General features: G+C 58.1%; 1 protein-coding gene across 11 annotated transcripts in view; it reads left to right on the top strand.

Annotated features, from left to right (window-relative positions):
• Positions 1–25,641, top strand: part of RIPOR1 (RHO family interacting cell polarization regulator 1) — a 119,138-nt gene that overhangs the window by 70,109 nt on the left and 23,388 nt on the right. For all 11 annotated transcript variants that reach the window (XM_073307142.1, XM_073307139.1, XM_073307141.1 and 8 more), the window contains exon 2: positions 14,970–15,096. In XM_073307142.1, the coding sequence (XP_073163243.1) occupies positions 14,996–15,096 (101 nt within the window). In that variant the 5' untranslated portion in view covers positions 14,970–14,995. The remainder of the gene's footprint in view (positions 1–14,969; positions 15,097–25,641) is intronic.

The raw sequence follows: 25,641 nt of genomic DNA, 5'->3' as shown, positions 1-25,641 counted from the left end.
CGTCATCCACAGAGCCAGTTATCTCGTCATAGAAGGCAATTAGATTAGTCAGGCATGACTTGCCGTTGGTGAATCCATGCTGACTGTTCCTGATCACTTTCCTCTCCTCTAAGTGCTTCAGAATTGATTCCTTGAGGACCTGCACCATGATTTTTCCAGGGACAGAGGTAAGGCTAACTGGTCTGTAGTTCCCCGGATCCTCCTCCTTCCCTTTTTTAAAGACGGGCACTACATTAGCCTTTTTCCAGTTGTCCGAGACCTCCCCCCATTGCCATGAGTTTTCAAAGATAATGGCCAATGGCTCTGCAATCACATCCTCCAACTCCTTGGGTTGTCCCCGTGGTGGTGATGGCGCTTGGGGCTGGTGCCCCAGGTGGGGTGGGGGTAGTGTTCCATGGGCCCTGCCCTCACGCCAAGAGCAGGCTTAGCCAGAGCTTTTCCTGTGGCAGGCTCTTCCGGATGGATAGTGTGCTCCCAGCAATCTTCAGGAAGGAGATGAGCCAGGCTGGGTTCACGCCAGCTCCATGGCAGCTCTGTGACCCAGGGAGCTGGCATCTTGTCTGCCTGCGGGGCTCAGACCCGGATCCCAGGGCTGCAGCTAGTCAGGTTAGCCAGGCTTAGAGGAACTGGTCAGGGGTCCTTGCAATCACCTCGTAGAAAACATCTTCTCCCGGCAGCTGCGGGCATGGGAATGCATATGTCTATCTGCACTGGAGTGATGGGCACACATGTCCATTTGTCTGTCTCCATTGATGGGTAAGGGGGCATTTGTGGGTGTCTGTCTCCATTAGTGTGGTGGGGCACATGTGAGTGTGTCAGGGTTCCCTCCCCCCCTCTGAACTCTGGGGTACAGATGTGTGGACCTGCATGAAAGACCCCCTAAGCTTGTATTCTACCAGTTTACGTTAAAACTTCCCCAAGGCACAAATTCCTTTCCTTGTCCTTGGAGGGTATTGCTGCCACCACCAAGTGATTTACACAAAAATTCAGGAAAGGATCACTTGGAGTTCCTATTCCCCCAAAATATCCTCCCAAGCCCCTTCACTCCCTTTCCTGGGGAGGCTTGAGAATAATATACCAACCAATTGAGTAACAAAGTGAGCACAGACCAAACCTCGTATCTTTAGGACACTAAAATCAATCAGGTTCTTAAAAGAAGAACTTTATTATAAAGAAAAAAGTAAACAAATCACACCTACAAACTCAGGATGGAAGGTAACTTTACAGGGTAATAAAAAGATTTAAAACACAGAGGATTCCCCTCTGGGCTCAGCTTCACAGTTACAAAACAGGAATAAAACTACCTCTTAGCACAGGGAAAAATTCACAAGCTAAAACAAAAGATAACCTAATGCATTTCCTTGCCTCACTTACAATTTCTGTAATTCTTAGATGGATTATTCCAGGTATATTTTCAGGAGATGTTGTCCCTGCTTGGCTTCTCTCTCCGTCCAGAGAGGGAACAAACAAAGACAGCACAAACAAACACCTCTCCCACCCCCATTTGAAAGTATCTTCTTTCCTTATTGGTCCTTCTGGTCAGATGCCAACCAGGTTATTTGAGCTTCTTAACCCCTTACAGGTAAAGATTCAGTACAGCTGCCCAGGAGGGATTTTATGCTACCCTTATTTGTATGTTTATGACAGGGTGTCTGTCCCTATTGGCTGGGTGGGGGGCTGCGGGTGTCTGTCTCCATTGGTGGGGGGGCATGGGCAGGTGTCTGTCTCCATTGGCGGGATGTGTGTGGGGGTTGCTGTGCATGTCCCAGCAGAGGGGAATCCCTGGCTCTCGGCAGTGCCCCATGGGCAAGGGAGGTTGGCCAAGGCAGGCTGGCTGCTGCAGGGCAGGGGTCGGTGCGGTGGGTTGGAGGTTAGAGGGCGGCATAGCCAGGGCCTAGAACCACCCCCCAAGGGCCGGTGCGCGGTCCCCAGCGTGTGTGTGCAGCTGGCGCTGCCTTTCACAGGGGAAACCCACCCACTGAGCGGATGCAAACACAGATGGCCTCACTGTGACAACTGTGGGCATGGGCCAGTGCTGAGCAACAGAGACTGTTTCCTTGGCAATCTGGAAACCACCCCTCCCACGTGGCTGCCACCTTGTTCTTCCCGCCACGCGCAGCTGTGTGGTGTTCTAGATCCCCTCCCCCACGGCTGCCACCCCAGCCCTCCCTGTGTGCCAGCCTCTAGGCCCTCCTCCCTGGCTGCTGCCGCCTTGGCTCTTCCCATTAGCTGCTCATGAGGGTCGGGATCCCAGTCAGGGGTCACAGCGTGGGGAGCCAGGCTGGTTTCAGAGCAGGGTGGGCGCTGGGGGCTCTGACTGTAGGACAGTCACAGATATTGGAGTGGGAGGGGGCTCAGGGGATGTGGGGGGCCCAGCCAGCGGGGCCCGGCCTCTGTTGGTTAACTCAAGTGCCAGTGTCCAGCCACTGCTGGGCTCGGAGAGAGGGGTGCCGGGAGCGGGAGGCTGCTGCCAGCCTGTGTGCACTGCTCTGGGCGTGGTCTCCAAGCCCCCCTTGTCTGTGTGTGGTGCAGTGTGCGGCCCAGCCCTTGGCCTGGCGTGTCCCTTTGCGCAGCTGCTTGGAGGGGTAAACAAGCACTTCCACCAATTCTTCGGCTTCGGCGCTCCTTCCCTTTCCTGCCACCTCCCTGTCAGTGCCCTGAGTGACCTGCCACAAGCCCACGCCGACAGGAGGGTGGGGACTTCCGGCACTGCCTGCTGCGCCCGCCCTGCCTGCTTCTGTCAACCCCCCGTCCGAGCGGGTCGCGGCAGTGGTTGTCTCCCAGGCAGCCTCCTGCTTGGGTGCAGTTCCTTCCGGGCCCTCATCGCTGCCAGGGCGGTGAACTGTGAGCTCACGAGCGTGGGCCGCTGATGCCATGGCTGGGAGCTTGTGACTTCACGCCCAGAGCCCAGCCGGGTCACAGGCGCCAGTGTTTGCGAGTGTGTCTTCCCAGGTCGTGGCAGAGACGCCTCTCACCCCGTGGGTCTTTCAGTGGGGAAGGAGGGCACAGGGTGAAGCTTGGGAGTGGGGGAGGCAGAGGGTTCCTGCCAGACAGACCCGTGGGATGCTGTGTCTCAGCCTCCTCCAATGGCTGCACACACCTGAGCCACTGGCAAAGGAAGCCCTGGGTTCTTTGGGGGCCCTCTCCTCGCTGGAGACACTGCTGAATGTCCACAGCCCCAGTATCTCCCATCTCTGGGATGGGGTGTCTGGGGTCGCCGAGATCCTTGATCACCAAGAAACGGCGTCACCGCAGGCCTGGATTCTATTAGGCAGTCGTGACTCTTCTTTGACTCAGCAGAACTTTCTCCTCCTCCCCCATCTTGTGTGTTGGGGAGGGAAGGGGGAGGGGTGGCTCCCCTTGAGGAAGCCAGGCTGGGATCTGTCGCTCCCCTGCCCTCTGTGACCAGGCAGCCAAATGGTAGTTCCTGGATCCTGGTTATCAGGACTGAAGCAGGGCAGCTCCGCTTCCGCTCTTGGCAGCCGGCCTCGCTGATACTCTGTCCCCAGGGCTGCGTCAGAGGCTGGCGTGGGGGCTTCGGGTGTGTATATTGCTTAGATCCTGGGCTGTGCTGACCTCCAGGCAGCTGCACAAACAAGGATGCGAAGGCTGAGATGGGCTGTGCGAAGGGACAGCGCCGAGAGTCTTAGGGCCCAGACTTAAGGATGCTTCCTCCAGCTCTTTCCCTTGAGAGGAGTGATGCACGCAAGAGATGACACTGAAGAAGTGTCTCTTTAAGCATGCCAAGGGGGGCATGGGGCAGTGAGCTCCCAGCAGGGAACTGTGAGGGCACTGTCCACTGGACACCATCTGCACCCTGAGGTGCCTTATCTGCCAGTGCCTTGTGCCCCTCTAGAATGGCTGAAACTAGTGAGATCAGCAAGGAGACGCCCTTTCCCCCCTGCCAGCTCCATGTGTTTACTCTGCAATGGACAGTGTGGAGCCAGGCCAAGTGGGCAGTTGCACTTCCAGCCATGTGAGCACTGTGCCATCTTGCTTTTGCGTCACCATGCAGGGAAGCTCCTGTCACACTCAGCCAGAGGGTGGGTAGCAGCAGCAAAGCAGAAACTGAAGGGGCAGGCGGCATGTGTGCAGAGGAGAAGCTGTGGGGGGGGGGGAGAGGAGGCGGGGGAGGGGAGAGCGAGGACTGATCTGAGGCTCCCTCTCCACCCCCCAACCTGTCAGAACATCCTAATGGGAGCGGAAAAATCCTTCATGCCGAGAAGGGATTTCAAACTTCAGGCCCTTTGAGTCTTTCCCGGCGCTGTTGATAAATCCAACTGCAGCAGCCCTGGGTTAATGCCTGGGAATCGGAAACAGAAACCAGCTGAGACTGACCCAGCTGGTTTTGCTACCCGCCCTGAGAGCTGGAAAGTACATTGGATTCAGCATTCCTCCTGACCCAGTCATCTCCATGACGCACCAGGCATCAGAATGGTGTCTCCTCTTGACATTGTAGGGGGAGAAAACTGGCTTTTAGCCATGCCTTCATGCTGGGGGAAAGCTCATGGACCTCTGCGGGTTTGTAAACGAGGAGCATTTGCTCCAGGCGGAAGAAATGGTCAGGGAATTGTTCCTCCCCTTGGTGCCATGCAAACAGCTGGTGACATCTGCCACCTCTGCCTATTAGGTACCAATCTGGGGAGCATTGTCTGGAGTTGAGGAGAGACTGACGCAGGACTCCTGGGTTCTGTTCCTCACACCCTGCCCTTGGGAGAGTCCCACACAATTTGTCAGAAGTGGTCCCTGATTCTGGTGCCCCCATGAGACCCATGAGAGTGCCTGGCTAAGTGCAGCCTCTGCTAAGCCATGCTGAGCTCTTGCCACACCCACAATTAGGCTGAAGATGTCTAGCGGTGAGTGCCCAAATCAGTGGTCTCTCCAGAAAAGCTATGCCTCAGTTTTCCTATCTGGGTCATGAGCCCACCACCAGCATGTGCCTGTGAGGGGCGCTGCAGGCTAATCAGGGCTTGGCACATGTTAGAGAAAGGGCAAGGGTCTGTTAGCACTGACAATGCTGGATGTGGCCTATGCTGGGGTGTGCCCATCAAACTGCGGCGTATCTGCAGCGCCATAGGGTGTTGGGCAGACGCAGGAGTCCACCTTGGACGCCAAAGTGTCTCATCATTAGAAACCCGAGGCTCAGTAATAATAGCCCCCACTGGGACACAGCACATTCCAGCCGCAGATCTCCAAGCACTCAACAGAGGAGGGCGGAACCATTATCCCCATTCCACAGATAGGGAAACTGAGGCACTGAGCAGGGAAGTGACTCGCCCAGCAGTCCATTGCAAAATAGGGGCTAGAGCCCAGCTCTCCTGAGTCCAGTCCAGTGCTGTGGCTGCTAGGCCACACTGCCACCCCTGCCTCTTCAATAACTGACTGCAGCCCCCAGGAGGAACACTTACCCCCTGTAGGGTGTGAAGCTTTTAGAAGCCCTGAGACCCAGGGTGAGGAGCCAGGCTGGCCTGTGCCGTGCATCCTGGTTACCATCTTCCTGTTGCTGCCCTGGTCTCTGCCCAAGACGGCCCTTATGACTGAGACACGAGTGCCCACCCCGTGCCCTGGGTGCCATATAAGGCTTTAGCTGTCACTGCCACATCTGGGCGTAGAATTCTGGAGTGTCGGCACCTCCCTGCCCATGGCCCCCAGGCTTCTCTGCTTCCTTCAGTGCCCGTGGGCTAGGTGAACAGTGTGAACACGGCTTGCAACTGGGCACCGTCACCTCCGATATGGTTCCTGGACATGGCAGCGGTGGACACTGAGAGCAGAGCACAGGGAGGGCAGCTGCCGGTGGGAGTGCGATCGGGGCGCTGGGGCTTGGGGAAGGTGGTGTCTGAAGAGTTCTGTGCTGGGCATATGTAGGGCAGAGAACAGCTCTGGGCTGGTGCCCCTGAGCGACAGGTGCTGGTGACTGTTCTCTGCGTGCTAGGGGGATAGCTGGTGACTGGGTGCCAGTGGTGCCCTCTCTCCTGCCTGTGCGTCTGTGCCCGGGGCAGGACAGGGGTGTCTGACTGCCGGCTACCCCCTGCCCCTGGGAAGAGCTGAGTGAAACCCTTGGGTGCTGCTGTCTGCGTCTGCCCCGTCAGTCTGCCCCTCCCCCAGCAGTACCAGTCACTGACTCTCTCTGCAATGTCAGGAATGTGTGAGCACTGGGCCTGTCCCACCCACTGGAGGAGACCAGCCCTGAAGGAGTGGAGGGCCAGGGAGATCCCCTCGCTGGGCACACCTGTGTGCGCGCGTCTCAGGGCTCACGGCCTGCCGCCCCTCCGTATTGCAGCCCCAGCATGGCTCGCTCTGAGGGGCTCTTCACGGGGAACGCCTGACCTCGGGGTGCAGTCCCTGCCCGGGGTGCACTGACTGCAGGTGTTACATGGTGCCAAAGGATCCCTTAGATCTGCTGCGCTGACCGGCCTGGGTGCTGTGCTGCGTGGGAAGGTAGGCGCATGGGGCTGGGGGCCGGGATGACCCTGCGAATGTGCCTCCTCCTTGCCCCCATTGCTTTTGGGGCATTTCCGGTGATGCCAGGGCCCCATCCATGCAGTCCCACATCAGCCCTACATGTGTCCGTGTATCTCCCAGCAACCCCTTGGCCCTCGGGGTTCTAAGCCCTTCTCCCCAGGAGGAGAATGGGACCTGTCCTGGAGACTGAGCAGCCAGGCAGCAGAGGACGCTCTCAGCTCGGAGGGTGGTGGGGTACTCGGTGCCCGGTATTCTTGGGGGCATGCCAGCCCCAGATGGCACGGTGGGAGTGGGAGGCTGGGGGGCCCTAAGTTGGGGGTAGGAGAAGAATCCTGTCTGGGCTGCAGCCCTCCCTGTGAGACCTGGCCCCACGCGTGCACCAAGCGGGGCAGAGCGTGTCTGCCATGGGGAGGAGGTGTGGAAAGCAGGGTCAGAGTTTCAGGTGCTTTGAGCTGTACCCATTTGCCCCGCTGACTGGTGGCAAATGGGGACAGGCTGATACCCATCGGGCCCTGGATGGCCTGCTGGCTTGGCTGGCAGCTGGGTTCTCCCACACCGTGTGGGCCCTCTCTTGACTCAGGCTTTGGCTGCAGTCTGCACCTGCTCATGGCTTGGATCGCTGCCTCCTTGGCAGAGCCGGGTGAGAGCGCTGTGCTGGCTGGCTGTGAGCTGCGCCCCGTGGCAGGAGGCAGCCGGGGGAGGGTGGAACCGGCTGGCTCTGCGCTGTCTCAGCCGCCATGCTGGTGCTGGGTCCCTCCTGCACGGGTTCGGGCAGGTGAGTGGATGAGCAATGTTGATATTGAGGTGCTTTGATCTGAGCTTTGTCCTCGATACCTTCCAGAAACACATCCGGCCCATGCTTTGCTGGGTGCCAAGTGCTCCAGGGGTGGCACCAGCCCCAGCCAGACATTGCGCTGCCAGTGATCCGTTCTTGGGCACGTTTACATAGGCCCAGTGCGCACGGCACCCTGCTGGAGCCGGGGTATCCATATGGCACGTCACTGGGGCTGCCAAGCCTGGAGCCCAGCTCTGGCAAGTCGGAGGCCAGGCCTAGGTCTAGATGGAGGGATTGGGGGAAGGTGGGAGGAGGTGAGATCGCCCAGCCTGGGGGTGATTCCCAGCACCACTGAGCTGGCACCAGCTCAGCCGGATAACCGCTGGGCATAAGAGAGACGTCTGGGCAGCTGGAGTGAAAGCACATGGCCCAGCTGGCGGGGCCTAGGCAGGACCAGGGGATGGAGTGGGGTGGAGGTGCCATGCCTGCGAGGCAGAGCTGAGAGGAGAGGGCCAGCAGGGGTTATGTGATGGGAATTTCCTGGTTGCATTGTGAGCGCCTAGCTGCCCCAGCCCCCTTGTGCTCGGCACTGGTCAGACCTGGAGCAGAGGCAGCCAGTGCCCCAAAGTTTCAGTGGCGGGCAAGGGGCAGTAAGTGGTACAGCAGGCAGCTGTGGGGCAGAGGGGAATGGAGCCCACTGACTGGTCTAATAAGCAGCAGTCCCAGGACACCATCTGGAGTGACTTTTGTTGGCATCTTAGCGACATTGCCAAGGCAGCTGGTGGAGGGGGCCCAAGCTGGGGGTGCCCTGGCTGAGCTGGGGGTGCATGCTGGAGTCTGGGAGTGGGAGAGAGAAGGGGAGGGGATTCCCCCCCCTCCTGGCGTTGGAGGGCCGGGCTGATAGGAGAAGCAGGATCTGCCATGTGAAGGGGCTGGCCTGGGAGGTGGGCGGGGGCAGCAGCAGCATGGCAGAGCTGTTTCTTGGGCCCAGAGGGCTCTAGCAGTAGCAGGGCAGAGCCCTGGGCATGTGCCAGCAGCGGGCATCCAGCTGGGCCTCACACCACTGTTCATAGCATCCAGTAGCTACGCTTGGGCCTTGCCTTCCTTCCCGCTCCGGCCCTGGCCTGGGGAAGGAGCTGACGGTGGGAAGGGCTGCTGGCTCCCTGGACAGCCCAGGGCCCCTTGCTCCAACGCTGACATGTGGCTGCCCCGCTGGGCAGGCAGACCTGGAATGGCTCTGTCCTCTGGCTCCAGGTGCAAGATGGACCCTCCTGAGGCAGAGGAATGGCTGCAGGGGGGCGTTGCACTGGGCACGTGGAGAAGGGGCAGACAGAAGAGAGGGACTGGCTTTGCCCCCTCTGCAGGAACAGATGGTGGGTCCATGCCACCGCAGCTCAGAGTTCTGCAGCTGGCAGTGCTGTGGGCAAGTTCGGGCCGTGGGCGTGATGGGCCCCCAGCGGCCCTGTTGGCGGTGCCCTGCCGGTGGGAGCCATGCTGCTGTCACGGTCCCTGGTGGAGGAGGTGGGTCTGGAGCCAGACCCACCCCACGCCCAGACCCCCGTCCCTGCAGCTTGGGATGTAAATAACAGTGGGTGGCTGCGGCCCAGAGCCAGCAGCCTGGCTTGCTTTGCTGTGAGCCGATTAAATGGCCCCCATAGGGTAATCTGGGGGCCTGCAGGTGAGCTGGACTACTTGGGATTACGGCTCTTCCTTAAGGAGCTTAATTGGGCCAGCGTTGCCCTAGAGACTGGAGGGGGCTGGTGCTGCGCTGGAGAATGGGCCAGGCAGCTCTGCTGTGTTAGCAGCCTGCCCGGGCTGGACGTCGGGGACCCGTCCTGCCTGGTTCTGCTCACTGGGCCTTGCTCTCTCCGGCGGGAGTACTGGCAGTTAACCCTTCAGTGCTGCGTGGCAATGCTCCCACGATGGCAGGGCAGCCAGGGTCAGTAAGGACCGGGCCAGAGCCCTCCGTCTGGGGAAATGACCATGCCGTGGGGTCAGCCTGGCTAGCCCAGAGCCTGCTAAGGCCGAGCCAGCAGCTGAGCAAGTGTGTGCCAGGGCGGGGCTGGTTCTGTGTGAGGAGCTGTGGGGGATACAGGGTGCTACAGCTGGAGGTCTCTGGAGGGTGGGCTGGGGCCCTGCTGGGGTGGGGTCCCAGGGCGGGCTGAGGCTGAATCCAGCTGCCTGGGGACGCTCTGAGCTCCCGGTCAGGCAGCCCCGTTGGGATGTGGTTGCTCAGGTGTCATCGTTGAGGATGCTGAGCCCGGGGAGAATGTGCCATTGGCGGCAGTGTGCCTGGCTTGCCAAGGACCCGCCCCCATGCCAGGCAGGCCCCAGTGTCTGGCCCTGTCGTGGCTGGAGGGTTGGCTCTGCCGTATTGCAGTCTGGGTCCCCTCCCCCTGCCGCTGTGCAGGGGGCAGTGTCGTGGGTGGCTGACCACCCCATGCCTTCCTGCCAGCTGGCACTGTGCCCACGCACCCGGCTGCTTGGCTGCCCCCTGGGCCAGAGGACTAAGGAGAGGAGGAAACTCTGCATAAGCTGATTAGGGAGCTGAGGAGTCCTGTGCTGGGCCCTGAGTGCCGCCCCCTTGGCGTGTTATCCCTGCCCCATCTGTTCAGCCCCGTCTAATGCCGGAGCCTTGACCTTCCCTGTGTGGCTGCTGTGTGAGCAGGCAGGTGCCCGGGCGAGGGAGCTGTGCCCCCTTCTGGAGGAGATCTGGCAGCCTTTCCCTCCAGGCTGTTTGGGCTCCTCCTCCACCCTGTGCCCCCTCCGGCCCTTTTGTGGCCATTCAGGATCAAATCGGACACCCACCTGCATGCAGCCGTTTGGTGTGTGAAAGGGGCCGTCGGTGCCAGCAGCTTCTAGAGCAAGCGAATCTTGTGGCAGGACCCGGCTCCGCCAGGCTCTGGCCACAGCCACGCTGTCTTTCTGGACTTGTCTTCCTCCTTGCGGCTTCTCTGGGGCTCCTTGCTTTGCCATCTGGTGAGGTCCCCTGCGCCTCCCCCCACAGCCTTGCGGGAGCTGGGCTGCCCCAGCAGATACCGCGACCTGGGCACTGCCATGCCATGGGGTGAGCGGTCGCCCAGGGCCTTGTTCTCTAGCAGGAGTGAATTCCCTCTCCTCTCCCTGGGCACTGACACGGTGACCAGAGACTTCCACTGCCGCCAAACCCCTGGGCAGCCCAGAGCCTCCTGCTGAAAGCAGCACGGCTGTGTGTGGGACCCTGCTGGGGGCCCCCTGGAACGTGGGCTTGAGGGGCCTGTGAGATGGGGGCTTTGACTCACTAAGGCAACCCTGAGCTGCTGTAACAGAGACAGGAGACTCTCGCAGTCACCCCTCAGCCGGGCAGCGGCCACCAGTGGGAGTCCTGGCTCCAGTTCTATTCGGTATCTTCACAGATGATTTGGATAAGGGCATTGAAAGCACATTCATGACGCCTGCGGGCCGTACCACGCTAGGAGGAGGTGCAATCACTTGGGAGGGCAGGGTTAGAATTCAAAATGAGCTGGACAAACTGGAGAAATGGTCTGACATCAACAGGACAAAATTCACTAAGGACGAATGCAAAGTGCTCCACTGAGGAAGGACCAATCAGTTGCACACATACAGAGTGGGATATTACTGCCGAGGAAGGAGTGCTGCAGAAAGGGATCTGGGGTTATGGTGGTTCACAAACTGAATTTGAATTAGCAATGTACTATTGGGAAAAAAACCCATGTCGTTCTGGGATAGATTCCCATCCACGACTGCTGTTAGCCAATATCTCCAATGGCCGGTAATGGGACACTAGATGGGGAGGGCTCTGAGTGACTACAGGGAATTCTTTTCCAGGTGCCTGCCTGTGGGTCTCACCCACAGGGTCTAACTGATCTCTGTATGTGGGGGAGGGAAGGAATTTTCCCCGGATCAGTCCCTGGGAGGATTTTTGCCTTCTTCTGCAGCCTGGGGTCACTTGCTGGGGTGAACTAGAGCAGTAGTTTTCTTCCTTTTTTCATTTGCAACCCCCTACAAAATGTTGAATGGAGGCGAAGACCCCTTTGGAAATCTCTCTGTGGACCCCCAGGGTCTGTGGACCACAGGTTGAAAACCACTGTCCTAAAGTAAATGGTGGATTCTCTGGACCTTGAAGTCTTTGAACAGTCTGTTGCAGGAGTGGGTGGGCGAGGTTCTGTGGCCTGTGATGTGTAGGTCAGACTGGATGATCCTGATGGTTCTGTCTGAGTCAATGGGGTTGTGCACACTAGCACTTACTTCGGTAGAACGTCAGTCGCTCAGGGTGTGAAAAAGCCAGCCCCCGAGCGATGTAAGTTGCACCGACCCAAGCCCCGGGGTGCACAGCCCTGTATCAGTGTGCGACGCGCCCCCACAAACACAGCTACCGTTGCTGGGGAGGTGGAGCTCTCCCGTCGTCATGCAGCGTCTGCACGAGCAGAGCGACAGAGGCGCAGCTGCAGTGATTCTAGTGTGGACTAGCCCTACGAGTGCTGTGCAGCACGGCACGAGGAGTAGTTCTTCCACTCCACTCAGCGCTGAGAAGGCCTCAGCTGGAGCCCTGTGTCCAGTTCTGGGCACCACACCTCAGGAAGGACGTGGACAAACTTGGAAAAAGTCCAGAGAAAAGCAACAAAATTGATCAAAGGTCTAGAGAACATGACCCGTGAGGGGAGACTGAAGCAATTGGGTTTGTTGAGCCTGGAGAAGAGAAGACTGAAGGGGGACATACGTATAAGGTTGTTATAAAGAGGAGGGTGCTAGGTTTAGCTTGGACATCAGGAAGAATGTCCCACCCGTCAGGGTGGTTAAGCACGGGGAGGAATTACTGAGGGAGGCAGTGGAATCCCAGTCATTGGAGGGTTTTAAGGACAGATTGGACAAATCCCTCTCAGGGCTGGTCTAGGTAACATGTGGTCCTACCTCAGTGCAGGGGCCTGGCCTAGGTGGCCTGTCGAGGTGCTTCCAGGCCTATGTTTGTGTGAGTCTATGCGCTGTGCCTTGGACCAAACGGCTCCTGGTGCCATGGCGGGGTCTGGGTGCAGTGACCGCCTGGGCAGTGCGGGCACATCAGTGTGGTGGAGGGGCTGTGCCTAAGTTACTCAAGGCCCCGAGCAGCTCTCCGGCATGTGGACTGCTCCCTCTGCGCATTACCCCTGTGCAGCCAAGCCGATGGGCAGGAGGAGGCTGTGCCAAGGTCTTCCACTGTGGCCTGGTATTTTCAGCTTCCCTCTGGCATCCGTTCCTGGCACAGGCTGAGGTTTGTACATCTGGAAATCCAGTCAAGTGGCCAGCCCATCTCTCCACAGACCCCAGGGAAGGCAGATGGCTCCCCATTTCTTCAGTGTGGTGGTGTGTCTGTTGCGAAATACGGCCACATGCTGGCTGCATCTGGCTTGTCCTGACACTTAGTGGGTGGCCTGGGCCACTCTGAGCTCCATCAATGGCTATTAGCCAAAATGGCCAGGGACACAACCCCGTGCTCTGGGTGTCCCTAGCCTCTGACTGACAGTGGCTGGGAATGGGTGACAGGGGATGGATCACTTGATTACCTGTTCTGTTCATTCCCAGTGAAACACCTGGCATTGGCCACTGTCGGAGGACAGGATACTGGGCTAGATGGATCATTGGTCTGACCCAGTATGGCCATTCTTATGTCTGTGTGATCCCCTAAAGACTTGGGGGCCTTCCAGGCCCTCTGGGATTACCAGGCTGTGGCTGGAGATGGCACCATTCTCATACACACCTTGTGAGATGCTGGGCATGGATCATTGCATTAGGAGTAGATCTTGCTCCGTGGCCAGCAGGGGGGCACCAAAGGGGTCGGGGGCACATGTTCCCTTCCCTGTCAGGGGATGGCTGAGAGCTGCTGGCTGGTGCCATGTCACAGAGCTAGGCGGGGGTTGAGGTTGTTCTCTGGGGCTTATGAGCCAGACAAGCCCCATTGACATGCTTGGCTAAACCAATGGCATGGGCCTTCGTGGTTCCATCTTTGCAGCAGTGGGGAGGCTGTTGTAGAAGGGTGCATGCTTTTGTGAGTTGGGGGGCTGCCCCAGTGTGGGGCAGCTGGGGGAAAGTTTGCAGGGAGGGGTAGATGGAGTGGGAGGCAGTGGGCAGGAGGGGGCTCTGAGCAGTGTGGGGAGCAGGAGGGGGCAGTAGCAATGCAGAGCATGTGTCCCTTGTCAGAGAAAGTTGGGTCAATATCCTCTCCCCTGCTTTACCCAGGAGGAAACTGAGGCACGGTGCGAACAGGGATGGGCTCAAGACCTAGGAGCCAGGAGTAGAACCCAAGGAGTCCTGGCTCCCAGCCACTGCTACGTACATCTTCCCAGGAAATGGCTATCTGTGAAATATACAGCACCCCGGTGGGATTTGGGGGGCAGCCCTGGTGGATCAGCCGTGCAGAGAACGCTGGGTCCTCCCTGTGTGGCGTGCCCCCGGCAGGCCTGGCCTTTGGGCCAGGGAGCCAGCTGCCTCACTCCCTTTCCTTCCTCAGAGGGGCTCCTGGGGACTCTCTGGCTGCAGCGTGGGTGGGTCGGGGACTTTCCAGCAGGCTCTGCTGTCCTGGGGCTTCCTTCGTGGCAGCTGGCACAGGAGGAGGGGGCCATAGCAGATTGTTATCTGGGAGCTGGCAACTCTTCCCTGTCCTGGCGCCGAGATGGCCTGGGCTCTGTAATCTCCCAGCAGAGCGGCCCCGAAATGCTCCTGTGTCTGCCCAGCGCCGCCTTGGTGCTTCTGCTGCATCCCCAGAGACTTGGCTGAGCGCCTGGGCAGAGGCACTGGAGGTGGCCCACCCGCCCAAGCGGGGCACTTCGCTGATGTGGGGGCAGCCACCTTCCACCCCGGGCTCGGCGGGATGGGGCTGTCCATGGGTTACAGCACCATGTGCCCCCAGCTGCAGGGCGTGTGGGAGCCGAGGGGCCACGCAGCACCCCCTGCAGGGCGTGGCATGCTTTGCTAAGGGGCGGGGCTGCGAGTCCCTCGGGGAGGGATCCTTGGGGCACTGGGGCAGTGTCTCAGAATGATCGGGAGGTTGCTTGCAGCTCCTGCCAGTCGGCTGAGGCCTGTGTGGTCTCAGGCTACACCGGGCAGGGCTCCTGGGCTGGGCTGGCCTCTGGCCAGGAAGCTGGGCTCCGGGAAGTCTTGGCGTGCCTGGGACAAGGAGTGTTTCCTGCTGTCTCGGGCCTTTGGCTCAGCTCCCCCCGGTGTCTGTCCTTCCCGGCACTGACAGTGGAGTGGTGCCCCGCCTTGGACCCTGGCTCCTGCCCTGCCACGGGCAGTGATCTGCTGGTGCCTGGCTGGCCCCAGAGTGGCCGGGACACGGGGAGTTGCTCAGCTCCGCGGACAGGGCAGGGGGCAGCACCAGAGTGCTGGTCTTCAGGGGCATCCAGGAGCTGTGCTGGGTCCCAGAGCCGTGTGGCTCACACTCTGCTCCCGGGGAGCCTGCCAGAGCTCTGGGCCCAGTTCTCAGACCGGCACCTGGCCCCATTGCACGGGGTGATGGCGCTGGAGCTGCTCTGGGAAGGCCTGGCTCACACCCCAGCCCGGCTTGGCAGCGGTGCCGGGGAAGGACCAGGTGTAGGGCCGCGGGGACCAGCCCGCGGCATTGGGACTCTGTGCTGGAGCCTGAGTTGAGGTGGCCCCACTCCCTGCCGTCGCCCCGGGAGCCTGATCCTTCCTGTGCCAGCCCAGCACACCCAGCTGTCCCTGCCTGTCCTCACCATGTTGTTTCCTTCCCCCGCAGGGAGGCCCTCCAGGTCACACTCCACCATGTCACTCTCCGTGCGGCCCCAGCGGCGCGCCCTTGCCGCCAGGATCAATAGGAGCCAGTCCTTCGCCGGCCTGAATTCGACCCCGGACAAGACCTTCAGGTAGGACCTGGAGGCTGGCTGCTGCTGGTGGGAGCGGGGCATCGGATAGCCTGAGCGTGTGCTGGGGGTGCCCCTCCCGACTCGACACTAACCCGCTCAGCAGGGACCTCCACGGCACCTCGCACAGGGGGGTCACAGCATCAGACAGATGCAAGAAAGGGGCAGAGAATCCAGACTCCCAGTCCCCTGCTCCATTGATGTGTCACCCCCATTGGCTCCCTTCATGGCTGCTGGCCTGGGGCAGTCTGTGGAGGGGACGTTCCCAGAGCCTCGCACTGGGCAGAGCCTGGCCGGCACATCATTTGGGAGAATCGGGTGGTTGCCGAGCAGCTGGGCGATGCACTGGCTTGGGACCTGATCTGCCCCCCGCCGCTGTGCGAGATGGGCACAGCATCCCTGCAGCCCAGGGCGTGGCGGGGCTGGCTTACAGTGTGGCAGGGGATGATGGGGTCGTCCAGCAGCTCTTCAGACCGAACTCTGCTCCCCCAGCTCAGATGTTCAGCTCCGAGGTGCTTTCCACAGGAGTCCCCATCTGCCCCCAGCCCTTGTCTACAAAGATCCTCCCTGGCCCCGTTGTGCAGGCTGCTTTGGGTCATGCGGCTGCTCCCCCGAGGTGGCTGCAGTGGAGGGTGGTCTGGGTCCCTAGCTTGGCAGTGCTGTGGGGTCCTTGAGCCCGAGGGGGGCCCATAGGATGTGTGATGTTCTGCCTGGCTCCAGCTTTGGGAGCTCACCGGACCCTGGCTTTGCTCTCTGTGCTGCATGGGATTTGGCTGCTGAGAATGGGAAGTGGCCCTGGGGCGTTGTCCATGGATCCAGAGGGCCACAGGGCTCAGGGCTCCTGGAGCTGGCTGTCCCAGGGCCCTTGCCACGGTGCAGTGTGGTGAGGCACGGAGCCACCTGCCACTCCCCTGAGATGCAGCCTGCTGGGTAGTCATGTCATGGCTGGGCTGATGGGCAGCAGCTTCCCCAGGCTGGGACAGCCGTTCCCGCCCAGGGTGCTGGGGCCCCGGGGTGCTGCTGGCTCTGGCGTTGCTCCAGCCACTCCCCCTGGCTGTGGCTCTTCCTGGCAGCGAAGCACCTGGGCATCAGTAAAAGCAGCTGGAACCCGGAGCCAGTCTGGGGCCCCTGCTGCCGGAGGAGTTGCCCTCGGGGCCAGCACCTGTCAGTGGGATTGGAACTGGGAGGGCCAAGGCAGCACTAGGTGGCTGGGCAGTACGTCGCAGGGGCAGTGTGTGCAGGGCAGGGAGATGGCCAGAGGGAGGCAGTGTGGTTAACAGGACAGCAAGTCCTCACTGCACCAGTCCTGCGAGAGGCGGTGGCTCTGGGCCGTGGGGGCCGAGTCAGTGGCCACACTGGGGGTGCTGGCCAGTGCGAGGGGAGACAGGGCTCTCCCAGGCAGCTGCAGTGGGAACCCAACACAGCAGCTCTTCCTGGCTCACCATGCCAGGAGAGCCCACCAGTTGCCTTGGAAATGGCTCAGCTCCAGGACTGGCTCCAGGCAATGCAGTGGCGTTCCGGCGGCTCCCAGCATGGCTAAGGCATGTGCCATGCCCCATGGGCATGACCCCTCTGGGGCTGCTGTTGTGTCATAGCTCAGGGGTGCCCTGGTGTGCCCGGGCCGGAGGATCCTCTCCCAGGCAGAGTGCTCCTGCCTGCTGCCTGGCTGGGTCCAGGAGGCTTGTGCCAGGAATTGCTTGGCCTTGTGACCATGGAGGAGGCTGGGTTCTGGCCTGTCGCTTGCATGGTAACTTTGGGGTCAGTCCCTTGTTGTGGGGACAGGGCAGGGAGTAGCACAGACTGTGGGCCTGAATGCCCTCACCTGACCCACCCAAGTGCAGAGCACTCACTGCTCTCCCAGTGCCCCCAGACGCCCACGGCTCAGCCTCACAGGAGGGAATCGTCCCTGTGTCGCAGAGCTTGGCATGGATCCCAGAAGTCCTGGTGCCCACACTCCACTCTCCAGGTCTGTAGGGAAGGCCCCATGCCCCATTAGCCAGGGCTGCATTCAGAGATCCCCAGCCCTAGCAGGCCAAGCCAGCAGGGCAGGGAGCCAGCGTGGGGAATGTTTCAGAAATGGGGGTGTCCAGCTTTGGCGGGGTTGTGGGCATGGCCAGGGGCTTTCCCGAGGGGAGGATGCCCCAGGTTCATGCTCTAGGTTTCTAGGAAATGGTGGCTTTTGTATGCATGGCTCCTGCTCCCCGGCAGGGCAGGTAGCCCAGGGGTCTGTGTCTCCACTTCCTATAGGTGGAAGGGCAGAACTGTCCCCCAGCAGCGCGGTCTGAGCAATGGCCATGGCTCCCTCCTGCTCCTCGGGCATCGCTCACCCCTGGACACAGCGAGTGCGACGTACTCCCAGTCAAGACCCCACAGGTGGAGATGACACCGCAAACCCAAAGGAGTTTGGAGGTCGGGGCCTACCCCAGGCTGCTCCAGACAGGGAAAGTGTCCAGTGTCGGGGTTGGCTTCCCCCCGCAGCTAGGGGCAGCTCCTCAGAGAGAGGGTTGGGGAAATGTTCCTGTCCCCCCCTCCAGGTCTGATTTGGGGACTCTCAGTGCTCTCTGGGTGGTGACAGGCCAGTCCCAGTCCCTGCCTGGCCAGTGGAGGTGCCACGAGATTGCGGGATTGGCTGTAGTGTCCTTGGGCCGGTGGAGACGAGGAGGGGCCAGCGCTGCAGGGCCCCAAGCAGCAGTCTGGGAACCTGTTCTCCCTCACCCTGGTTCTCTGTTGCGTAGGGACACTTCACTTGTCCAGGATCTCTCTTCACCATAGCCTGCTCTGCTCCTGTGGCTCATCCCAAAGCCTCCGGCATTCCAGAGAGGCCTGCACCCTACGTGCTGCAGACAGGGCTGGGGAAATGGACACCAGTGCTCGAGACTGGTCGTTGGGCTATGCCTGAGCTCTGTAACCCTGGCCTGGGCCTCTCCTGCCTCTCCGGGGGGTGGACTCTGCCTTTCTTCTCCAGCACTTCTCATCCCAAACGGGCTGCCCTGCACCACCACCACCTGGTCCTCCAGGACCTCGCCTTTCCTGGCCTTGTGTGCCAGCAAACCCCAGAGAGCCACCAGCAGACCGTGGAGAGCTGCCAGTTGCCACAGGGAACTGCACTAGCCGATCCCACATCAAGCTCGGCTAAGCCAGGCCATGGTACGCAAGCCTCATGGGCTTCAGCAGCCAGGACTGTGAGGGGAGACACTGCAGCAGGGGCCACCTCCTTGAAGGGGAAGGTGTGGGTTTGGCCTGGGGGGTGTGGGTTTGACCTGGATGCCTCGGTACATGGGTGCTGTAGCTGTAATCGTGCAGTGTGGGGCCACTACCCTGGTCTCAGTGAAAGCGGCGGTGGGAAGAACCAAGAGTCAGACAGCGTGGTCTTCCTCATCATATTCCCTGGAGCCTCAGATAGCACCAGGCAGAGGCGGGCAGATCCTCCACAGCAATGGCCTCCAAGGCACACAGGAGAGAAGCTGTCACTGTCCCTGCTGCCACTACAGCCCTGCTGGCTGGGGTACTTGAAAGCGCTGCTTGTACCCGCGCCATGTGCTAGGCCCAGCCATTCAGGAATAACGTGGCAAGCTGTGCCCTGGGCATTGATAGGGAATTCTGTTCGGCTGTGTCTACGTGGGGTTTTTTATAAGATGTTTCCCTCCGGGCAGCCCCTGGAGACGGGGCTCCTGGGACCACCAGCATTTCACCTTCTGAATCCCACTGGTCCCTGCCAATGGAGTGGCATCAGGGGCAGTGATGGTGGGAGCTGTTTTGCAAAAGCCCCTGGTACAGAGAAGGCCCACGTCTCACCCACGTTCAGGAACACCTCCAGCACAGCTCTCTTGCATGTCCGGGGCCCACCCGTGTTGCTTGGCCTCGGGAGAAGAGAGCGCAGGCGTTGGAGGGAGTGTCCTTTTCACAGCCAGAGGAGAATTCTTTCTGTTCTGTACAGGCTCTTTTCCCACACCTCCCAACAGGGCATTAGGCAGCGTGACTCACGTCTGTCCTGGCTGGTTCGTTCTCTCTCACCTTGCCAGGGGAGCATTGTGCATGCCCTGCAGTGGTTGGCTTTTACAGCGTCCTTGCTGCTCAGGTGTGTGAGAGAAGGCGGGTCGGAGCAGTGCGCCTGGCCCTGGGAGCGGATGGTGGAGGTCTGGGACTGGCGACCATTACCCGAAGCAGGAGCATTTGATTGTGCCAGAGGAGTGGAGTCCTTGCTCATGGTCCTTGGCTCGGAGCTTTAGGCCTTGGACTGGACCCACTGTTGTACAGGAGGCCGGTGCAGGGAGCTGGTTTGATGTGCTCGCAGTGTCCGTTTTGCTGAGGAGACGTGCTGAGCACCCTGCACCAGCTAGAGTTTCCCAAGTAGCGATCGGGGGAGGTCCCGGATGACTGGAAAAAGGCTAATGTAGTGCCCATCTTTAAAAAAGAGAAGAAGGAGGATCCAGGGAACTACAAGCCAGTTAGCCTCACCTCAGTCCCTGGAAAAATCATGGAGCAGGTCCTCAAGGAATCAATTTTTGAAGCACTTCGAGGAGAGGAAAGTGATCAGGAACAATCAGCATGGATTCACCAAGGGCTGGCTCTGTGGATGAGGGGAAAGCAGTGGACGTGTTATTCCTTGACTTTAGCAAAGCTTTTGACACGGTCTCCCACAGTATTCTTGCTAGCAAGTTAAAGAAGTATGGGCTGGATGAATGGACCATAAGGTGGATAGAAAGCTGTCTAGATCATCGGGCTCAACGGGTAGTGATCAATGGCTCCATGTCTAGTTGGCAGCTGGTATCAAGCCGAGTGCCCCAAGCTTTGGTCCTGGGGCCAGTTTTGTTCAATATCTTCATATATGATCTGGAGGATGGTGTGAATTGCACCCTCAGCAAGTTTGCAGATGAAACTAAACTAGGACGAGAGGTAGATACGCTGGAGGGTAGGGATAGGATACAGAGGGCCCTAGAGAAATTGGAGGATTGGGCCAAAAGAAATCTGATGAGGTTCAACAAGGACAAGTGCAGAGTCCTGCACTTAGGACGGAAGAATCCCATGCACCGCTACAGACTAGGGACCGAATGGCTTGGCAGCAGTTCTGCAGAAAAGGACCAAGGGGTTATGGTGGACGAGAAGCTGGATATGAGTCAACAGTGTGTCCTTGTTGCCAAGAAGGCCAGTGGCATTTTGGGGTGTATAAGGAGGGGCATTGCCAGCAGATCGAGGGACATGATCATTCCCCTGTATTTGGCATTTGTGAGGCCTCATCCGGAGTACTGTGTCCAGTTTTGGGCCCCACACTACAAGAAGGATGTGGAAAAATTGGAAAGAGTCCAGTGGAGGACAACAAAAATGGTTAGGGGACTGGAACACATGACTTATGAGGAGAGGCTGAGGGAACTGGGATTATTGAGTCCGCAGAAGAGAAGAGTGAGGGGGGATTTGATAGTTGCTTTCAGTTACCTGAAAGGAGGTTCCAAAGAGGAGGAATCTAGGCTGTTCTCAGTGGTAGCAGATGACAGAAGGAGCAAAGGTCTCAAGTTGCAGTGGGGGAGGTTTAGGTTGGATATTAGGAAAAACTTTTTCACTAGGAGGGTGGTGAAGCAGTGGAATGCGTTACCTAGGGAGGTGGTGGAATCTCCTTCCTTAGAGGTTTTTAAGGTCCGGCTTGACAAAGCCCTGGCTGGGATGATTTAGTTGGGGATTGGTCCTGCTTTGAGCAGGGGGTTGGATTAGATGACCTTCCAAACCTGATATTCTATGATTCTTTGAAGTGCTGAAGGTTTCGTGCCCAAGTGTATGTCAGTGCTGGAGTCCAGCTGAGAGGTGACGAAGGCATGAAGAACAGGCTGGCTCGTCGTCCGTCAGGATGGGATGGGGTCTCCCAGCCTCGTGGGGGTGATAGAGAGAGGTACTCGCTCGTGCTGCTATGGGAGAGCTCAACATAAGGAACCAGGGGCTCTCGTAAACTACGGACTGAACTGACCAATTGTGGGTGTGTATTTTCAGGCAAAGGAGACTGTGCCATGGCTAGGAATGCTTTGCTCTGCCCTCCAGCATCACCTCTGTCTTCCACCGCGGGCGGCTCTCACCCCAGCCCTGGGCCATCTTGGTGGTGGTGGGGAGGCCGCACGTGGTGACAGACCGGCAGAGCTGTGTGTCTCCTGCATGTTGCTGGCATAGCACCTAGTGGCTGTGTGTAGCTGCTGAAAGGAACAGGAGAGAGAACTGGTCCTTGCGGGATTCCACACGTGAGGGAATCTATGTGGGAGGTGCAGGCTCCCATCATTGGGTGCATCCCTCCAGGAAGGACACAAACCTTTGTAGAGCTCTACCCTGCCCCCCGCCACTTCTCTAAGGTGACAGCATTATCTCCTGGGCGACAGCGTCCGGTGCTGCAGAGAGGTCCTGGAGGATGAGCACGGATGTCTGTCCATGCTCTATGGGCAGGAGGAGCATCCATCAGTGCCACAAGCTGATTTCAGTTCCACATTCTGGCCTGGATCCCAATCGCGCTGGATGGAGAATGTTGGCTTCAGTAAAATGAGTGTGTGATTGGCCTTTGGCTAGCATCTCCAGCAGCTGCTGAGGACCTGGAAGTTTGGCTGGGGGGTCATTGGCTAGCACTGGGTGGGAATCCAGGGTGTTGTCCAACTGGCATGTTGGAAGGAGGAAGGGAAGGTTCCTTCTCTGACGGAGACATTGGCTGTTCCAGTCAGGAGTGACACCAGTTGTTCCCAAAGCTCTGTCACCGGCCAGGCAGGCCAGGCTCTGCTGGGGCACTCACAGTGTCTTGGTGAGTGGGACTGGGCTGGGAACACAGGCGGGCTGTGTGGGGGGCGGTGCCGGCAAAGCAGACTGTTGGCAGGGTCTCCTCCGTGCAGTGGGGTGACTCTTCACAGCGAGTGGGGCTGGCCTCTGAGCCAGGCTGTGGGTGCTCAGGGTTGGTGGAGTAGTTCCCCACCCTGGCTAGGGACCTCGGGAGGTCATCTAGTCCAACCCCCTGCTGAAAGCAGGACCAATCCCCAATTAAATCATCCCAGCCAGGGCTTTGTAAAGCCTGACCTTAAAAACTTCTAAGGAAGGCGATTCCACCACCTCCCTAGGTAACGCATTCCAGTGTTTCACCACCCTCCTAGTGAAAACGTTTTTCCTAATATCCAACCTAAATCTCCCCCACTGCAAATTGAGACCATTACTCCTTGTTCTGTCATCTGCTACCACTGATAACAGTCTAGAGCCATCCTCTTTGGAACCCCCTTTTAGGTAGTTGAAAGCAGCTATCAAATCCTCCCTCATTCTTCTCTTCCGTAGACTAAACATCCCCAGTTCCCTCAGCCTCTCCTCATAAGTCATGTGTTCCAGTCCCCTCATCATTTTTGTTGCCCTCCGCTGGACTCTTTTGAATTTTTCCACATCCTTCTTGTAGTGTGGGGCCCAAAACTGGACACAGTACTCCAGATGAGGCCTCACCAGTGTCGAATAGAGGGGAACGATCACGTCCCTCGATCTGCTGGCAATGCCCCTCCTTATACACCCCAAAATGCCATTGGCCTTCTTGGCAACAAGGGCACACTGCTGACTCATATCCAGCTTCTCATCCACCATAACCCCTAGATCCTTTTCTGCAGAATGGCTGCGGAGCCATTCGGTCCCTAGTCTGTAGCGGTGCATGGGATTCTTCCGTCCTAAGTGCAGGACTCTGCACTTGTCCTTGTTAAACCTCATCAGATTTCTTTTGGCCCAATCCTCCAATTTCTCTAGGGCCCTCTGTATCCTATCCCTATCCTCCAGCGTATCTACTTCTCCTCCTAGTTTAGTGTCATCTGCAAACTTGCTGAGAGTGCAATCCACACCATCCTCCAGATCATTTATGAAGATATTGAACAAAACCGGCCCCAGGACTGACCCTTGGGGCACTCCACTTGAGACCGGCTGCCAACTAGACATGGAGCCATTGATCACTACCCGTTGAGCCCGACAATCTAGCCAGCTTTCTATCCACCTTATAGTCCATTCATCCAGCCCATACTTCTTTAACTTGCTAGCAAGAATACTGTGGGAGACCATGTCAAAAGCTTTGCTAAAGTCAAGGAACAACACGACCACTGCTTTCCCTTCATCCACAGAACCGGTTATATCGTCATAGAAGGCAATTAGATTAGTCAGGCAAGACTTGCCCTTGGTGAATCCATGCTGGCTGTTCCTGATCACTTTCCTCTCCTCTAAGTGCTTCAGAATTGATTCCCTGAGGACCTGCTCCATGATTTTTCCAGGGACCGAGGTGAGGCTGACTGGCCTATAGTTCCCCGGATCCTCCTTCCCTTTTTTAAAGATGGGCACTACATTAGCCTTTTTCCAGTCGTCCGGGACTTCCCCGTTCGCCATGAGTTTTCAAAGATAATGGCCAATGGCTCTGCAATCACATCCGCCAACTCCTTTAGCACTCTCGGATGCAACGCATCCAGCCCCATGGACTTGTGCATGTCCAGCTTTTCTAAATAGTCCCGTACCACTTCTTTCTCCGCAGAGGGCTGGTCACCTCCTTCCCATGCTGTGCTGCCCAATGCAGTAGTCTGGGAGCTGACCTTATTCGTGAAGACAGAGGCAAAAAAAGCATTGAGTACATTAGTGTTTTCCACATCCTCTGTCAGTAGGTTGCCTCCCTCATTCAGTAAGGGGCCCACACTTTCCTTGACTTTCTTCTTGTTGCTAACATACTTGAAGAAACCCTTCTTGTTACTCTTAACATCTCTTGCTAGCTGCAACTCCAGGTGTGATTTGGCCTTTCTGATTTCACTCCTGCAGGCCCGAGCAATATTTTTATACTCTTCCCTGGTCATTTGTCCAATCTTCCACTTCTTGTAAGCTTCTTTTTTGTAATTAAGATCAGCAAAGATTTCACTGTTAAGCCAAGCTGGTCGCTTGCCATATTTACTATTCTTTCTATACATCGGGATGGTTTGTCCCTGTAACCTCAATAAGGATTCTTTAAAATACAGCCAGCTCTCCTGGACTCCTTTCCCCCTCATGTTATTCTCCCAGGGGATCCTGCCCATCAGTTCCCTGAGAGTCAAAGTCTGCTTTTCTGAAGTCCAGGGTCCATATTCTGCAGCTCTCCTTTCTTCCCTGTGTCAGGATCCTGAACTTGACCATCTCATGGTCACTGCCTCCCAGGTTCCCATCCACTTTTGCTTCCCCTACTAATTCTTCCCGGTTTGTGAGCAGCAGGTCAAGAAGAGCTCTGCCTCTAATTGGTTCCTCCAGCACTTGCACCAGGAAATTGTCCCCTACAGTTTCCAAAAACTTCCTGGATTGTCTGTGCACCGCTGTATTGCTTTCCCAGCAGATATCAGGGTCTCCCATGAGAACCAGGGCGTGCGATCTGGTAACTTCTGCGAGTTGCCGGAAGAAAGCCTCGTCCACCTCATCCCCCTGGTCCGATGGTTTATAGTAGACTCCCACCACGACATCACCCTTGTTGCTCACACTTCTAAACTTAATCCAGAGACTCTCAGGTTTTTCTGCAGTTTCATACCGGAGCTCTGAGCAGTCATACTGCTCTCTTACATACAGTGCTACTCCCCCACCTTTTCTGCCCTGCCTGTCCTTCCTGAACAGCTTATATCCATCCATGACAGTACTCCAGTCATGTGAGTTATCCCACCAAGTCTCTGTTATTCCAATCACATTATAATTCCTTGACTTTGCCAGGACTTCCAGTTCTCCCTGCTTGTTTCCCAGGCTTCATGCATTTGTGTATAGGCACTTGAGATAACCCGCTGATCGCTCCTCTTTCTCAGTATGAGGCAGGAGCCCTCCCCTCTCACGCGCTCCTGCTCCTGCTTCCTCCCGGTATCCCACTTCCCCACTTACCTCAGGGCTTTGGTCTCCTTCCCCCGGTGAACCTAGTTTAAAGCCCTCCTCACTAGCTTAGCCAGCCTGCTTGCGAAGATGCTCTTCCCTCTCTTTGTTAGGTGGAGCCCGTCTCTGCCCAGCACTCCTCCTTCTTGGAACACCATCCCGTGGTCAAAGAATCCAAAGCCTTCTCTCTGACACCACCTGCGTAGCCATTCGTCGACTTCCACGATCCCTACCCAGGCCTTTTCCTTCCACGGGGAGGATGGACGAGAACACCACTTGCACCTCAAACTCCTTTATCCTTCTTCCCAGAGCCACGTAGTCCGCAGTGATCCGCTCAAGGTCATTTTTGGCAGTATCATTGGTGCCCACGTGGAGAAGCAGGAAGGGGTAGCGATCCGAGGGCTTGATGAGTCTCGGCAGTCTCTCCATCACATCGCGAATCTTATCTCCTGGCAAGCAGCAGACTTCTGTGTTTTCCCAGTCGGGACAGCAGATAGATGATTCAGTCCCCCTGAGGAGAGAGTCCCCGACCACCACCACCCGCCTCCTTCTCTTGGGAGCGGTGGTCGTGGAACCCCCAACCCTAGGACAGTGCATCTCATGCCTTCCAGTCAGCGGAGTCTCCTTCTGCTCCCTTCCCCCAGACATATCATCTGGTCCACTCTCCGCATTAGTACCTGTGGAGAGAACATGAAAACGGTTACTTACCCATAT

This window comes from Lepidochelys kempii, chromosome 12 (assembly GCF_965140265.1).
Source record: "Lepidochelys kempii isolate rLepKem1 chromosome 12, rLepKem1.hap2, whole genome shotgun sequence".
Classification (NCBI taxonomy): Eukaryota; Metazoa; Chordata; order Testudines; family Cheloniidae; genus Lepidochelys; species Lepidochelys kempii.
Note: the sequence above shows the minus strand (reverse complement) of the source record. Positions and strands in the feature narration are given on the sequence as shown.